Source organism: Lissotriton helveticus, chromosome 6 (assembly GCF_964261635.1).
Source record: "Lissotriton helveticus chromosome 6, aLisHel1.1, whole genome shotgun sequence".
NCBI lineage: Eukaryota > Metazoa > Chordata > Amphibia > Caudata > Salamandridae > Lissotriton > Lissotriton helveticus.
In genome coordinates, this window is record NC_136067.1 from 1,173,085,059 (window position 1) to 1,173,102,099 (window position 17,041).

General features: G+C 50.3%; 1 protein-coding gene across 1 annotated transcript in view; it reads right to left on the minus strand.

Annotated features, from left to right (window-relative positions):
• Nucleotides 1-9,538, minus strand: part of LOC144762633 (uncharacterized) — a 676,873-nt gene extending 667,335 nt beyond the window's left edge. Inside the window, exon 1 of the mRNA XM_078647868.1 lies at nucleotides 8,251-9,538. Within this exon, the coding sequence (XP_078503994.1) occupies nucleotides 8,251-9,193 (943 nt within the window). The 5' untranslated portion in view covers nucleotides 9,194-9,538. The remainder of the gene's footprint in view (nucleotides 1-8,250) is intronic.
• Nucleotides 9,539-17,041: the final 7,503 nt, after the last annotated feature.

Genomic DNA, 17,041 nt, shown 5'->3' on the forward strand with positions numbered 1-17,041 from the left:
CCAGCTCATACATGTGGCCAGCAGACGTATCTAGTAGGACTGCTCACTTTGTGAATGTTTATATGGTGGCATTCTGAGATCTACCAGAAAAGACTCAGGTTAAGCTTTTCGTCCTTAGAGTATTAATAAAACGGTTGCCACTAAGTTAAGCAAAAAGGAACATTTCTTTTCCTCAGCATGTTTAATTGTGTATTTATTTAGAGCAGAAACAATCTAACACAAGGAGTGTGAGCATGGTACATTGGTTAATTTGACATTTCGGGTGACATATAATAACTCGGGCTCTAATGATCTGTAGTAAATATGAAGAGGACAAGAAAATAGAAACAAAACAGCATCATACCACTGTGAGTATATTACAAGCTATCTATTCATTTGAAATCTGCACAGTAGGTTGAATAGGAGATGGACTTGTGAGTTAGTCTCAGAACACCAGTTCAAGGAGATGGACCTACTGATCTGATTTAGATGCTGTACTGCTGCAATTACTTACCAGTAATTGAATTACTCTTGAGCCCTCATACCTCGCTTCTATTCATTGCACACAAGGCATTCCTACCTCACCAGACAGCCATACCACATGATTCTCAATCACAGTTTAAAAACCCCTCCATCCTCCTGTAATACCACGTAATCCAACACCTCACCAATGGCCTAGACTACCAGGGAGGGAGGGATGTAATTAATAGAAAAGAAGGAAGAGGACTCAGAGTAATGCAAATACTGGTAAGTAATTGAATCTTTACCTCATTGTCACTTCCTCGCTTCCCTTCATTACACACATGAGATGTACAAAACCAAACAAGACAAGCAAATTGGTAACGCACACATACATGTTTATTGAACATCACAGACAAAAAGGGAACGCCCACTATTCATAGACCATAGCGGAAAATACCTTGGACCCAAAAACCTCAGACCGGTCAACCTCCAAGACAATCCGGTAATGAGAGGCAAAAGTCAATGGGGAAGCCCATGAGGCTGCCTGGCAGATCTCAGAAATGGAAGCGCCCTGGACCTCAGCACAAGAGGTAGCCATAGACCTTGTGGAATGACCCTGAACCTCCAGGGGAGAAACCGGACCAGAAGCCTTATAGGCCAGAGAAATCAGAGTCCAAACCCACCCTATCCAAATAAATCAGGAGAGCCCTCCTGACATCCCAAGAATACAGCTGCCCATCCAACTCGGAAGATGGAGACTCAAAATAGGAGAGCAGAATCAACTCCTGTCCTAATGGAATTGGGAATCAACCTTAGGACGAAAAGAGAGGACAGGCCTCAAAATTGTTTGGTCCTCAAAAACCCTACAAAAAGGATGCTTGAAAGACAAAGTATCCGGTTCACACAAATGCTGAGAAGAGAAAATAGCCACAAAAAAAGAAAGTTTTAATGGACAACAAACGCAAATCCACAGAATCCAGGGGCTGAAAAGGAGGAGCCATCAAGTCCTCCAAAACCAATGGCAGATCCCACAAAGGGAAGTTCTTCTGAGGAGAAGGAAGAACATTACGCAACCCCTTGAAAAGCCGCCCCACCAAGCCAACGGGATCTACAGATTGCCCCAAGAACTCTGAAAAGCCTTAGTTGAAGCCCACTGAAGTTTAGGGGAGGCAACCATCAACCACAAAGAAGCCCCCCCTGCAGAAACAGCATCACATCAAATAAGGCAGAAGACGTAGGGTCCAAACCCTCACACCGACACCACCTACTGAAAGAACGCCAGTGACGCACATAAGACTTATTGGTAGAGGAGCTCCTAACCGCCTGCAGAGCCGAGGTCAAACCAGCCGGAACCCACTTATGCAGTAGACTTAATAGTTCAACCTCCAGCCCGCCAAGCGCATCCTGGATACAACATACTGTTGCAATACCTGGAACACCAAGGGAGAGAGATACAGGGGCAACAACCACTCCAACTCCGTCCTCATCTCCACAAGAAGAGGAAAGCAAGAGGCCCAGGGCCAAGCCAGAGCAAACAGAATGACTGATGCCCACAACGTCCAGACCCTGAAAAGGAACCGGAGAAGCAGTAGAAAGGGAGGAAACGCGTAAAGAAGCCCAAGAGGCCACTGGCAGAAAAGAGCGTCCTTGCCAGAGCACGACCTTCCCATCTTCAAGAGCAAAACAGAGGCACCTTGGCATTGAGAACACTTGTAAAAAGGTCCATCACAGGAACACCCCAGCACATTGTAAGCTCCACAAAGAACTCCTGACGGAGGCAAAATCCACCGACGACGGAATGGCTCTGCTAAGTGTGTCCACAAGAGTTTTGGAGACCCCCTGAATATGGATCGCAGACAGGGCCAACATATGAGACTCTGCCCAACAAAACAAACTCTTCGCCACCAGAGATGTGGACCTGGTCCTCCCTGCCTGTTCACATAAGCCATTGTCGTAATGTTGCAAAAACAACAGTTGATGGACAGAATGCAGAACAATGTCATACATTCACCCCAGTACAGAGATCTGGGCCTAAATCCATCGTTTTTTTGCTCACCATGCCATTCCAGTTTGAACCCAGCCATATGCTAATCAGTCTTGACCCTGTGCCCCATGGGAACAGTCCAGCCCGAACTGCCAAGCCAGGTCCTCCCTGGACTGGAAACAAGCATCCTAGGACCAGTTTCGGGCTTTCAGCCCTCATCAGCCAGGATAGCTTGATTCCAGTGGCATGGAGAGCACAGGACTCACGTCTGAGCATTCCCGTCCCACTCGGGGTGACAAATGCAAAAACACCAATAGAGCCAACAGTTTCGTGAAGACCTGCGGGGCAGACTTCAGAATGGCAACACAGCGAACTGAAAATGGAAGTACCCTATCGAAAACCTCAGAAACATCTGATGATCCAGAGACATAGGAACTTTGAGGTAAGCGTCCTGGAGGTCTATGGAGGTATAAAGTCCCCGAGGGACTTATGGACTGCAAAGTCACCATCTTGAAATGAATAGCCCTGAACCACCCAGTCTCTCTCTTAAGGTCCTGAACCGGTCTGAAACCACCGGACACCTTCTGAAGCAGAAAAAGAATTGAGTAGCAACCCAGTCCAAGGGAACTGGCACAATCACCTTCTTTTTCGAGAAGAGCCTGAACCCCATGGAGAAGAGCCTGCTTCTTTTCAGGATCCCTGGGGAAAAGAGTACTGATGGTGCCCCATCTGGGAGGCAGAGTGACAGAGTCGATACGATAGCCGGTCCTGACAATAGTCAAGGCCCAGAGATCCCTCACATCCCGAATGCAGGCCTCTAGAAAACACAAAAGCCTTCCGACACAGGCATTGATGCTGCCCTGTAATCGTTGTCAGGACTTCTACCTGAAGGAATCAAGCTGATCCTTAGCACCAGCCAAGGAGGACAACTTTTTTGGCTGGAAGTTTCTTCGACAGTCCGAAAAAGGCTTTGAGGTCTTTCGGGAGGAACATAAGGAAGAAGGCGGGTCCCAAAAGTGACGAGAGTAAGAAGAAGACACCTTCCCCTGGTGAGGAAGAGCATGCTTACGATCCTTGAAAGACTTGGTAATCATGCTGTCCAACAGACCCCTAAACAGCATTTTAACCTCAAAAGGGCTCTTCGTGAGAGAAATCTTCTTGGAGAAGTCCACCTTCCAGTTGCGCATCCACAAATTCCTCGGAGCCAGCACCACGGAACCAGTCGCCATGGCAGATAACCTCAGAACAGCAAACGACATATTTGCCAACACTTGGCCTGCAGTTCAACATGAACAAGCAATTCAAAATAATCTGTCTCCTCCTGAATTGCAGTGGCCAACTTCTCAAAGAAACCAGAGACTGAGCCACATAAGCAGATTGAACACCTGACCTCAAGTCAAGTTCCTGCGCCTCTCAATTTTCTTGTCTGTAGCATCAGAAGGAGAACAATCCTCAGGATTAATCATGGTAGGACCAATCAGAGTGGCCAACATGGCATCCACTTTAACTGAATGTGGAAGAGAGTCCACCCCCTCCTCCGGAGCAGATAGCTTCTGCAGAAAGTGCAGAACTGTAGAGCATTCCAGGTCATGCCATTCACCAGTAATCAAGTCCTTGTTCTGGTCATGAAATCGCATAGCAAAAACAGGGGGTTTAACATACTCTGGAAACATGCCTGCCGCTGCCTCAGAGGAGGAGAAAGGAGCAACCGCAAATTCTCCTGGAAAGCTATAGAATGTCCGGAACCTCCTTTCTACGCACAAACTTTCCCGTAGAGATAGAAGGACGGCTAGCCTCAGAAGCCAAAGTGCCCCCAGAGGGAGTGTCCGCCAGACCCACAGCCGATCGAGAACCCCTGCGCTTGGGCTCAGCCCTGGCATCCAGACCTCAGGCCACAGTAGCCTCAATCATCGCCTGAACCTCAGAGGCAGAGAGTAAAGCAGAAGGATCCCTAGGGCCCCTGGAACTGCTCCGGTGAGCAGGATAAGGCTCATCCTCTTCAGAAGAGGACAGTACATGCTTGCGTTTAGATGCACGCTTCCCCCCCATGATGACAAGTAAAAATATCAAACAGGGAGTCACCCAGATAATGGCAGAACCACCTGCCCCCCTCCCGTGACCAATCAGTAAATGAGAGACACAATAGGAAATACATTTTCCCAGTACCAATAAGGAAGGGGCTGTAGGAGAATAGGGTCTGCTTCCTATGGTTACCCCCACTTTTTGCTGTGATTCTCTGGCTTTTCGACTTTAGTGTGGCTGTGGACCTGCTAATCAGGCCCACAGCCCAGCTGCTCTCTCACTAAATTGATACCATGCACTTTAGGTACATACCAGATTGGTTACTGGGTCACCCTTGTGAGCCCCTGTATAGTGTACCATAGGTACCCAGGGCATAGGTGCACCCTAGGCCTACCGGGGGCTGCAGCATGTATTGTGCCACCCCTGGTTTGCCTTCCAAACTGACACCACAGGTCTGTTCACACAGCCTGGGTAAGGTGGTGTAATCACCCCTTACTTAGATATAGTATACCTATATCTATATATACATATAGACACATATACACCTATTAGTACCTCCTATGGCAGGCCTTAACAATCCTGGAGGCAGAGTGCTTGGTTTTATGTGAGAGGGTGCCCTAGCATGAGCTGAGCCCCTCTGCAGCTTTTGGAACCATCTCCTTATAGCTGTTCTATGATATAGCCATACCATATACTCTTAAGTGCATTATAATCCTCGCGGTTAATGCTAACTTTGGTTTGGCTTTATAAAAACATGTTGTGTATGGTGTTAAACACTTTGGAATACTACCCCCTCGCCCCCCACCAGTCCTGGCGGCGGGGGTAGCATTCCACCCTTCTAGAGGGAGAAGACATGTAGTTACTAGTTTACCTGGTTAAAGTTAAACAGAGCCTCAGCATCACAAAATGGATGCTGCTGCCACAGACACGAGTCTGCCCTCCTGCTGCTGGACGAAACTCCGGCAGGGGAGGCCAGGACAATTGGTTTCCTGTCCAGGGAGGTGCTGGCACCTCCCCAGACAGGCTTTAGTGTATTGGGGCAGGGAGGACTGCATTCAGTGAATGTTTTACAGACACTGCCTGGGGCACACTAGGTGCTCAATGCATTTCCCAGTTAAAACCGGTTGCTGGGGCACTCAGCCCCAGTTCTGGCGCGAAACTGGACAAAGGGGAAGGGGTGTAACCACCCCCACCCCAGGTCCACCCATAGGAGGGACCTTAAAGTTAGTCCAACCCCTAAACTTTGTATAAGTATAGGATCCCAGTCCCTAGGACTTTAGATTACTCTGGACGAAACTCTGAAACATATATCCTGGACCTTTGACATTCCATTTCGACTGGAAGACGGAAGATATCTCCCTTGTGGTCAAGGAGTGACCACCCTGTTGAAACAGGCACCAAAAGCATCTTTGTCAGTCTGCATTTTCGAGGCTCCCGCCGGATCCCGAAGAATCTGCAACACAGGACATGGGCTTCCAGACATCTCTTACCCCAACCTTCGCTCAGAGCAAAGCTGGGACCCATGGCGGACACGAGAGACGTGGGACCGGAACTCCTGGACATCCTGAATTTTGCTACCTGCATCGACTTCCCAAGGTATCCAGAAGTTGTGCATTGGGGTGCTTGAAGCCCCAGCCTTGAGCACCTTTTGCCCCGAAGCACAGAGCTCCACACTCCACGAGTGGCCCGTGGGTTCGCTTTGTGCATTTCCGCTCGACGCGTCTTCGTGGTTCCTGGTCCGTTCGCTAGTGAGCCCCCAAGAAGACAAACCTTTACTTTAACTTGCTTTCCTGGTTGCTCCAGGCTTGCTCCAACTTCCCTGCAAAGGAGAAGTTCCACAGACCTTGCTGGTCTGCACCGAAGCCCATCTCGACATCCTGCGTGGGTTGCGTTTGCCAAGGCTTGTTCGGTCCAATCCGGATACCGACACCGCAGTCAACTAGATCCTTCGTGGGACAGCTTGAATCCAGCTCCTGGTTGTCGTCGACGCCTCCTGGTCCTCGTGGCTGAAGAGACAAGCTTCACCTTTTCACCTGAAATCACCCGACATCTGGTGGCATCTTCCTATCGCCGCCCTAGTCACTGGCAAGTGGCCCAGACTCTGTCCCTTCTGCTTTCAGGTTCTACAGATCTTCGATCCACCCTTGGATCCTCCCGGACACTTTTCCTCTGGTCGCCTGCATCACTTCTTTGCAGATCTCCATTGAAATTGACGACGAAATCCGACACCAAAAGAGACCCATGCACCCGGCTTCCGTGGGTAAGGTAACAGGAGTACTCTGGCAGTCTCAAGGGTATTGGCCCTCCTAGTGTCTAAGTGTAAAAGGGTTCCATCGTAGTTCATTTAGAAGTGTCCTTAAATTGTAACTTGTTTGTTTCCCATAGAAAGTCAACGGTAACCCGCGGATGTGTTTAGTCACTGCACGCGTCTCCCATGGGCCTCCTATATCCTAACCTTTGGTTGTTTAGAGTAGCCCCAGCGATTCCACAGGCCCCAGGCCTGCTTTCTAATTCTCACGTGGTTCTTATACCACTATTTTAGTGTATGGTTTGTGAGGCCCCTAGGGCAAAACGTATACTGCCCAACTTATCGTATGCCAATTAAGTAACTTGTATTGTACTTTTACCTCTGACCTCATAAAGAGTGCAGAGGGGTTGTGTTTAGAATAAATACATATATATATATTTGATATACACCTTGTGTGATGTGCTTTCACTTGGTACTTAAGGGATTAGAATTGGTAATACAACTGGCTTAATTCGCTCTCTGAAGTCTTGGCCTGAAGACTGCTCGCCACTGCTACCCCTAGGATAGCTTTCTATAAGGTTGACTTTACAACCACCATCAATAAGGGTCGATTAGACTGGTGCAAGGTGCCCACTAGACCTAATGGACATCATATGCCAGGCTAACTTCTCACAGGGGCATAGTAACAACAAATCCAAAAGAGGAAAAGACAATAAAAAACTGCCTCCCCCGACGCCCTTACTGTAAATTTTATCGAGAAACCGACAGCAGAGGAGCCGCGCTGTCCCCCATTCGATGCAGCTTCCGAGGTTGTCTTCAACACCGGAAGCACAGCAACAGTGAGCTGATAACGATGTCATCAGGTCTCAGGACGAGCAGACACTGCAAGGGAGTGCACTGCAACTCCCAGACACAGCGCTTCATGGCCAGTATGAAGATCGGTCCGGCTCGCTGTGACTGACAAGCAATCCAAGATGAAGAAAATTACTGCAGCCCCGCACATGGACAGCGCCTGGCACACGCGTCGAAATCTAGGTGAGACATTGAAAAAACAGGAGGGTGGGGGCATTATAAACTGCAATTAAAATCATGTGGTATGGGTGTCTGATGAGGCAGGAATGCCTCGTGTGTAATGAATAGAAGTGAGGGAGGGACGATGAAGTAATGGAAGATGTAAACATGAGATACAGATCTAGCGGTGAGGGCAGAGTAGATGAAATTGAGCAGAAGTAAGTTTGAGCACAAAGTTGGGCACAGTGAGAAGGCTAGGGTGAGTAGAGTGAAGGCACTAGAGGAGATGTATCTGCATATGGTATCAGTCATTGGGAAAGAGATACCTAGGGAGGAAGTTTGGATCAGTTCACTCTAACTGAAAATGCGTTTTGGTATCAGTGCTACCTGTGGGTGTTTCTCTACTAAGTGTTGTATTGAACATAATTAACTTTAACAACATTTCAGAGGGAAGGTTTCTCTTTAACAGACCAATCAGATCCCATTGATAAATACATCAATTTAGGCAGCAAGAATGGTATGTGTCCACCTTCTCTACTCTTACCGGTATCCTGCAGCACTGCAGAAATAGATGGTTCCAGATATAAAATGTCAGTTTCTGTTCTTGCTGCCTCTTGGTATTTCAACTCAGGCAGTGCAACAGTTAGTAACGGAGAATCCTCTGTGGAACGATCACTATCCATGTGCCACTCCAGAGACATGGGGGCCCCTTCCATAGGGAAGGGTCTACCTCCTGTACAACATGCTTCTTGATCAAAACTAGTATTTTTCAAAGATATATCAAGTTTACCTACAGGTCTATCACTGACTACTATTGCCCCCTTAACATTCTGTATAGACCCTTGGTCTTTCACCAGGCTCCTCGGCAGTTCTTTCAAAGGCTCAGTGCTTTCCAGGTTTGGTACGTCATATAACTCCCTCTTCCCATGGCCTAGCACCACTGCACAATCTTGCTCCTTCAGATAGTTACAGCGTCCCAGCATCTGTATTTGGGTTCCTTCCATGCACAACTCTGTCTCAAAATGACTATATTCTTTCCTCATATTTTCCAACGTTTCAGAAATTGATCTTTCCAACTGGGAGTTCTCCTGTTTATCCAGTACCCCAGCCAGTCCGACAGGGACACTTTTACAAGCTTGACTGGGCTCTCCCAGTGCCTCTGTGGTTCCAACAAGAGCCTCCTTCAAGTGCTGAGACCCAGATCCATGCACAACCGCAGTAACCCATTCTTGAGACCGCATTTGTCTAGGACTATCCCGTAGCCCCGGTCTGTCTTCTATTAGGCCATGTCCGGTCCCCGGGGATCCGTGCGATTCCTCAGTGGCGTGGCATTGTTTACTCTCCTGTACAAGGTCAGAACTTCTCTGTCGAGAGGGATCCAGATCTTCCATGTGTATAAGGTCTCCTTCCAGGGAAACCTGCTGTATGAACTGAGGACTTTCCTCCAGCGAGCCCTTAATTATCCCGTGAACTCCGTCCACAGACATTGACAGCTCTTGCTTTACATTAAAACGCCCCTTTAAAAGTCATTGCCCTTCGTCAAATAAAACAGGCAGTAGTTTGCCCGAGTCTACAAGCGTGCACTTGTCTATACGTGTTTGGGCAGCTGCAGGAGCCAGCTTTAAACTGCGGAGAGGAGGGTGAGAAGATTCTAAATCGGAGACTATGCGCGGCCCCCCAGCCTTCCACATTTCCCCATGCTTTGAGAAGACGGAAGAGGATGCTCGAGTCACATGCCCTGTCAACACAGCAGGGGTCAGGGCAGACAGGCAGGTTTGTTTATTCCGGGACCGACTGAAAGCCAGAAAGTGCACGTATCACTCGCAGCCAAAACCGCAGCATGTGTCCCGTTTACAGTGTGCTGCTACACCGTCAACCCACACCAATTCAAACACAGCATCACCCCATTCAGACTAGCGACCATCTTGGTGAAATGCAAGTCTTACCATGTATAAGGGATACCAGGAGCACCAAATAATGTATGTGTTTTCATTTGGAAAGAACATTGGGTGTTTATGTTTCAAACACGAAGCCTTTTACTAAACCCGTATATTTTTCCAACATTAAATTGTTCATTATAATTTTCCTCACATACAGGAATATTGTCTGTTTACATTTTAGAAGAGGCAATATGATAAACATCAATGTATCTTTAGCATAGTATTGATAAAAATGGTGGTGCACTTAATTCATCTCTCGATTGTCTTGGTGGATAAACTAAGGCTAAAAGGACATTGAAAAATGGCCGCCAATTTAAATGCCCCAACAAGAGACTTCAGCAAGTCCTCTTTCTGTGAATATCTTGGGTGGCTAGTTTTGAACCTTTTATTGGCTAAAAGTACACAAATAACTATGAGAGCTGCGCATGCCCACGACTACGTGTATGTTGTCAATAACTAAGAAGAGGGCAGTCACAGGAGTGTGTTTAGCAAAGGACACGTTTACATGTGCGGTGGCTCCTCGGATTCGCTGTCTTTCAGATATCAATCTGTGGGGAGTTTAAAGAAGTGGGACGAGCGAGTGGAGAAGACTTTCCAATTAGCCGCAAACTCAGTTTTCCAAATCTTGTTTTGACCAAACAAAAAAACTGTTAACTGTGGTATAATAACAAGCAGTGTCCAGCCGGTATATCATTTCCGGATTTATTTCAGGGCTGACGTTAACACGAATACCACACAGGGTCCAATACATAAATGTGTATTGTATTTGCTTTGATCCTATATGTTTCAAGATCTCCTTGGCCCGCGTGATAACCACCGACGTGCGGTTATTGTTTTAAGGGACCGAGAGCTTGGGCAGTGCGATGGTTGAGGACGTTTGAGAGACAGACGTGCATTTTTAGTGTGGCTGACAGATCTGATTTTTATTTTTGGGAGATTTATTTAGCGCAACCTCGTACCGAAGGCCACATCCTCTCCAGGTCCCTTTGTTGTACTGGTATAGTTACAGACAGTGCTTGAAATGGAAAAATAGATGTGCAGGTACCCTGTACCAGAGTGCCTGCTTGTTTCAGAGAAGTGCCGTTGCTCTCAAATTAAAAGTATTATGTCTTTTTAGGTTTTGCCTGCACAGCACTTGCTCTGTGCTTGAGAAAACTATTGTTTGTAATGTATACGAAAAGGGGCTTATATTCCTCCTCCCCTCTTTACTGTCTTCTCATTGGGTCCTTTGTGTGCCACTTACCTTTTCTCTGTTTCTATTGGCTGTAGCAAATTTTTCTGTATTTACAAATGCTTGTTCCTCGTTTGCTTCTCCTCAGTTTGCCGCCACCGCCGAAATACTGTTTTTTTTGTTGTTTTTTTTTAAAATTAAATTTTTATTGCAGGTAATAAATGTTGACACATTATTGGCACCTTATACCTAGGGAAAAGCATGAGGACGTCAATAGGATCAGCTCTATACACGGCCATTCAGCCCACAACCCGGGGGTCGGGCGGCGTGTGCCATCAGTCCACAGGGGAACAATTCTCCAGTCCAGTAAAGTGCAACAGGTGAAATGAATATATCCCGTCTGCTTTTTCTAAACAACCCAACAAAACAAAACATCCCCTCCCCATTCCCCAATCAGTTTCATCCCCCCAGAGGAGGTAATTGCTAGACGCAGTTGTACCTTAGTCTAGTGCTCTCGGAAACCGAGAGCTATCCCATTCCCCTTTCCCCCTCCCTCCACCCCCCTCGTCATCAGCAGCGCATTGTGTGGCCACTCAGTTCGTGAGAAGAGACTTAGATCCCGATCGGGGGTCTTACCCACTCGTGATCTGTTATTGAGGTCCGGATCTCTCTCCTTCTGTACTATCAGAGTCAGTATGTGTGTCATGGTCGCGCAGGGCCTGCACCAACGTCTCCCATGCCTGCGCCGCTTCCAGAGCCCTCTCATCCCTTCGCCGCTGCACCTGTTGGTATCTCAACGTACTTTCACTTCCCGCCCACTTGAGAAGTTCATTACGCCATTTATCACCTGTTGGACCAACTCGCGCCTTCCAGTGTCTGGTGATTTCCCGTTTGGCAAGGAGCAATCCCAAATCTATAAACTTATTAGTGATCTTGTGTTTAGGGGTATGTGGAAACCAGTGTAGGATCCCCACAGCTGCATCTATCTGTAACGATCGACCTGTCACTGCAGTCAGTGTTTCTCCCATAAACGACCAGTAGGTAGTCAGCATAGGGCAGGACCACAGCATGTGCAAAAGGTCCGCTCCGTCCGCCCTGCATCTAGGGCATGCCGCGGTTTCTAGGTCGAAGTATTTCTGCAACTTCTCCGGTGTCAGATAGGCACGGTGTAAAATGTAGAAGTGGACCAGTTGGAACCGGGCATTACGCGTGCCCTTCCAGGCCTGCCGTAACAGCCGGGCCCACGCGGTCTCCGGGATGTCTTTCCCTATGTCCAATTCCCATCGGGCCCTAAGATCCGACAAGGGGGTCAGTTTGTCCCCTATCATTCTGGAATATAAGCACGAGACCGCTTTAACCGTCCCTGCAGACATCATGACGTACTGGCACGCCGCCGACATCTGCGGCTCCCCCTGGCCCATCCTCCAATGCGCCTGGAGCGCCCTCGTGACCGCCGCATGTAGCAAAAAATCGCCTCTGGGGACATCATAGCGGTCCAGAAGCTCCTGGAAGGGCAACAACGTCCCGTCCTCGTAGAGGTCACCCACGGTCTGTATGCCTAGCTCCTCCCATTCTCCTAGTCGTGACCAGTCGCCACCATGGGGTAGCGCCGTGAGCATTCCCATCGGGATCTCCGGGGCATAAGGTCTCAGTTTTCCCAGTCTACGATGTGCCCTGGTCCAACACGAGCGTATGGTGCGTTCCTCCTGAGTGAGGTCTCGCAAATCGATCCACTGCTGGAGTGCAATATACGATAGGACATGTCTGGGTATGCCAGTGCCCCGCAGCTCTTCCGGTCCTCGAAACTCACGCGCCACTTCCTGGGTAAAGACCTGCAACTGAGCGGCCAAGTAGTACCCCTCAAAGTCGGGCGCCGCCAACCCCCCCTCCGCCCTAGGTCTCTGCAATGTTCTGAGCGCCACTTGTCGTCGGCCCGAGCCCCACAAGAACGCCACTATCATGGTCTCCAGACCCTGGAAGCTAGACCTCGGGATCCAGACCGGCAGCGTTCTGAAATAGTATAGCAGGCGAGGGAGCGCCACCATCTTCAGTAGCGCAATTCTCCCCGCCACTGACAAGGGCAGGGTGGACCAAAAGGCCATGCTACCCTTAAGCGCTCGGATGCCTCTGGATATGTTACCCTCAAGTATGTCAGCAGGGCGATGGTAAACTCGCACCCCCAGGTATTGAAAGCAAACCGGCTCCCATCGGATCTCTCTATGAATGCCCGGTTCAGGACTAGCGCTGCGGATCGGGAACAGGCAGGTCTTAGCCCAGTTCACCCGAAGCCCCGACACTGATCCAAAAGTCGTGAGCACTGAATCAGCGCCAGTCAGGGCCGTCCCAGCATCTTCTAGGAAAAGCAACACGTCATCTGCGTAGAGGGATATGTACTGGTAGCCCGTCGGAGATTGTAATCCCCTGTAGTGGGCCCCAGTACGGATCGATATAGCCAGCGGCTCTACCGCCAGGGCAAATAGCAATGGGGAGAGCGAGCAGCCTTGTCTCGTGCCTCGCTCAACGGGGTAACGTTGAGAAATCAGTGGGCCCGCCTTCACCCTAGCCACCGCTGACGAGTATAACACCGCAGTCCACCTCAGGAACCCCTCACCTAGGCCAAACCTCTCTAGTACTCTGTGGAGATACACCCATTCCAAGCTGTCGAAGGCTTTCTCCAAATCTATCGAGAGAATCATAGGATCAGGAGCATAGGCATGGTCCCCCTCCAACAGTCGGAACAAGCGCCGGATGTTCATCGAAGTATTACGTCCGGGGATGAAGCCCGCCTGGTCCACATGCACTAGCGAGCTCATATGGTCCAACAGTCGTGTGGCCAATATGCTGCTCAAGATCTTATAGTCGACCGTGAGCATGGAGAGCGGTCTATAAGACGCCGGCTCTACGCCTTCACGGTCAGGCTTGAGTAGAGGTATCACCAGGGCTTCCCGCATCGAGCCCGGTAACCGCCCCAGAGTCTTCGCTTCCTTATATACCTGCAGGAGTTTGGGGGCCAGGAGCTCCACGTATACCGCATAAAACTCCACTGGGATCCCATCCAGGCCCGGTGTTTTGTTTCGCGCCATGTTTTTAATGGCGTGTTTGATCTCTCCAATCTCCACGTCTCGCCCCAGGTCCCTCGCCCGTTCCGGTTCCAGAGCGGGGATCGGCAGATCGCTCAGGAAGGTATCCGTTGGGGTAGTATCCGGGGTTAAACGACTACGATAGAGCTGCTCATAGTAATTCCAGAAGCAGTGAAGGATTTCGGGTTGAGTATAGACCTCATTGCCTTCCGCCGTGCGCATGGCCACAATCGGCGAGGTGCGTCTCGTCGGGTTGGCAAGCCAAGCTAGCAACGTACTCGATTTGTCGCCCTCAGCCAGTGATCTAGTCAGGTAAGTTTTATGGTCATAGCTCCGCAGTCGTTCAACTTCTACGGCTACAGCTTCCTTAGCCGCTAGAGTCTGTTGTTGGAGCTCCGGGCGGCCCGGGCGGGCCAGTTCCAGTTCGCGGAGGACTCGATCAGCTTTCGCCAGGTCCTCCAGAAGTATGCGGCGCACTCCAACCTTCTGCGTTATACAATAGCCCCGAACGACCACTTTAAAGGCGTCCCACTCTGTGGCTCTCTCAGCGGTCGTACCCAGGTTCGTCTCAAAATATCGCGCAATCTTATCCTCCAGGTCACTACGGAACACCTGGTCGTCCAGCAGTTCTGGACGTAACTTCCAGGTCGGCACACAGGAGGCACCCCGAAGCCACCGGAGATCGACCAGTAATGGATTATGGTCGGATATGGTTCTCGTCAGGTACTCGGAGCGTATAACCGATGAAGCCACCTCCCTCGACCCCAGTAGTCCATCCAGTCGCATATGAAGCTCGTGCATGCCGGAGAAATGGGAGTAGTCTCGGACCCGCGGGTGCTGCGCCCGCCAGACGTCCGTCAGACCCCATTTAGTCTGCCAGTCCATCCTGCCTCTGGCCACCCTATGCGTCGGGGAGTCTGGGAGGGGAGGGTGGGACCTATCCAGGTGAACGTCAAGCACCGAGTTGAAATCGCCCCCCAATAGGACGGGCCCTGAAAGGTAGCGGGCCAAGGAACCCGACAACTCTGTCAGAAAGGCGAGCTGGTCCGTGTTAGGCGCATAAATGCAGCAAATGCTCACATCTCGACCCCCCAGTCTCCTCGTTACAGCTACAAATCTCCCCCCTGGATCTACAGTATGAGTATGGACCTGAAAGGGCAGCCCCGCCTTTATCCATATTAGCGCACCCCGTGCATAAGCCGAGTACGTAGTGTTGTAGACCTGGCCGCGCCATCTACGCTGTAGCTCTAGCCCCTCTGATTTAGTGAGATGTGTCTCCTGCAGCAGCGCAATCTGTATTCCTCTACGCACTAGATAAGCGTGAACTTTATGTCTCCTGGACATGGTGTGCAGACCCCGCACATTCCAGGTGATGCATTTTAGAGTTGAGAGATCAGCCATTATCCCAAGTCGTGTGTTTCAGTCCCTCTAAGTACATTACAGGCATGGGCAAGTACCCAGCCAACTGCTTACCGATGACGATTCCCCCCTCCAACAACAATAAATCAACTTTCAAACAGAAAACCCCCAGCCTCCCCCCCAGAACAGGTTCCAAATAGCACCATCTAGTTCCCATCCAAACTGTACCCCCAAAAAATCTCTCCCCAACTAACCTAGCGGTAGCCACCGCAGGTGTGCCTTAAGGGCAATGCGGGGGGCCGAGCGACGATGTGGGGCCACCTCACTACAAGCCACCTTGCAGTCGAGTCAGAAGCCATCAGAGGCCATGTAGGGAAACCCCACTACCCTCCCCACAGGCAATAAATTAGCAGGCCACCATACAAGTCATGTCTCCCTCATGCAAGCATTCGCCCATCCATCCAGCCCCCACAACCAGAACCGGCTCACCCAAATGTGTCATTGTTCATCAAGGAGGTCTCCCGCAGTTTCCGGAGTGACCACTGGGAGCTTCATGCTATCAGTCTCAGAGCCCTCCGAGTCCGAGCGGCCTCCGCTTTCTCCAGGCTCGACTGAGCCGTCTCGTGGTCTTCCCGAGGGCCCGACATGGAAGAGACCATTTCCAGCGCTCCACGCCTCTCCGCCGCAGTTTCCACTGTAGAGGGCCGAGCAGTCCTACCTCTGCGGTGTCTGAATCTCTTAGGCCTCCGCTGCAGAACGCCCTCCATTGTCGATTGAGAAGAGGCCCCAAAACCGTCCTTGCCAGCTCTATACAGTTCAAGCCAACTGCACGCATCGTCCTGGGTGTCAAAGAACTTGGTGGAATCGTCTATTATAATGCGGAGGCGGGCCGGAAAGAGCAAAGAGTACTGGATACCCTCAGCACGTAGTTCTCGTTTAACCGCCAGGAAGGTGGACCGTCGTCTCTGCGTCTCATAAGTGTAATCCGGAAAGATGTTCACACGGCTATTTTCAACCTGATAGGGTCCCCCTCTCCTAGCCGCCTGCAGCAGTAAGTCTCTGTCGCGGAAATGGAGCAACCGCGCCACCACCGGTCGAGGGGGGCGACCTTGCAACGGCGGTTTGGCCGGCACTCTGTGTGCTCGTTCCAAGGTGTAAAAGGGCAACAGCCCCTCCGGGGTCACCGTCGTCCGCAGCCAATCTTCTAAGAACGCCACCATGTCCTCTCCCTCAATTTTCTCCGGAAGGCCCACTATCCGAATGTTATTTCTCCTGTTGCGTCCTTCCGCATCCTCCGCACGCTTCTCTAGGGCTTCTATCCTGGACAGGGCATCTTTCAACGTGGCGTCCAAAGTTTTCTGCGCCGGTTCCAGTCGTCGCACCGAACTCTCCACGTCCTTCACCTTGTCCGAGAGCTTGCTGTGGTCGGCTCTGAGCAGGCCCAGGCCCGTCGCAACTTGAGCTATATCCTCACGGAGGGCTGACCTAGTCTCAGTGATTGCCAGCAGTATTCTGTCCAGTTGCTCCTGAATCGGTGGGTTACTTGTTCCCTCCAGGTGCTGGCGCTCTTCGTTATCTGGTGGCTCTACATCAGAAGCGGTCTGGGCACCCCCTTTAGCACCCCTCGTCTTCCCCATGCTGTTTGGAGTTCACTGGAGGATCGTCGCAGAGACGGGGGGTAGGCAATCCGGTCCAGTTCCTCTGCCAGGAACCTCAAAACGTCTTTCCGCAGCTATCAGCCGGCCTCCAGGTGCGTAGGTCTCTAGGCGGTGGTCAAGGCTGGCG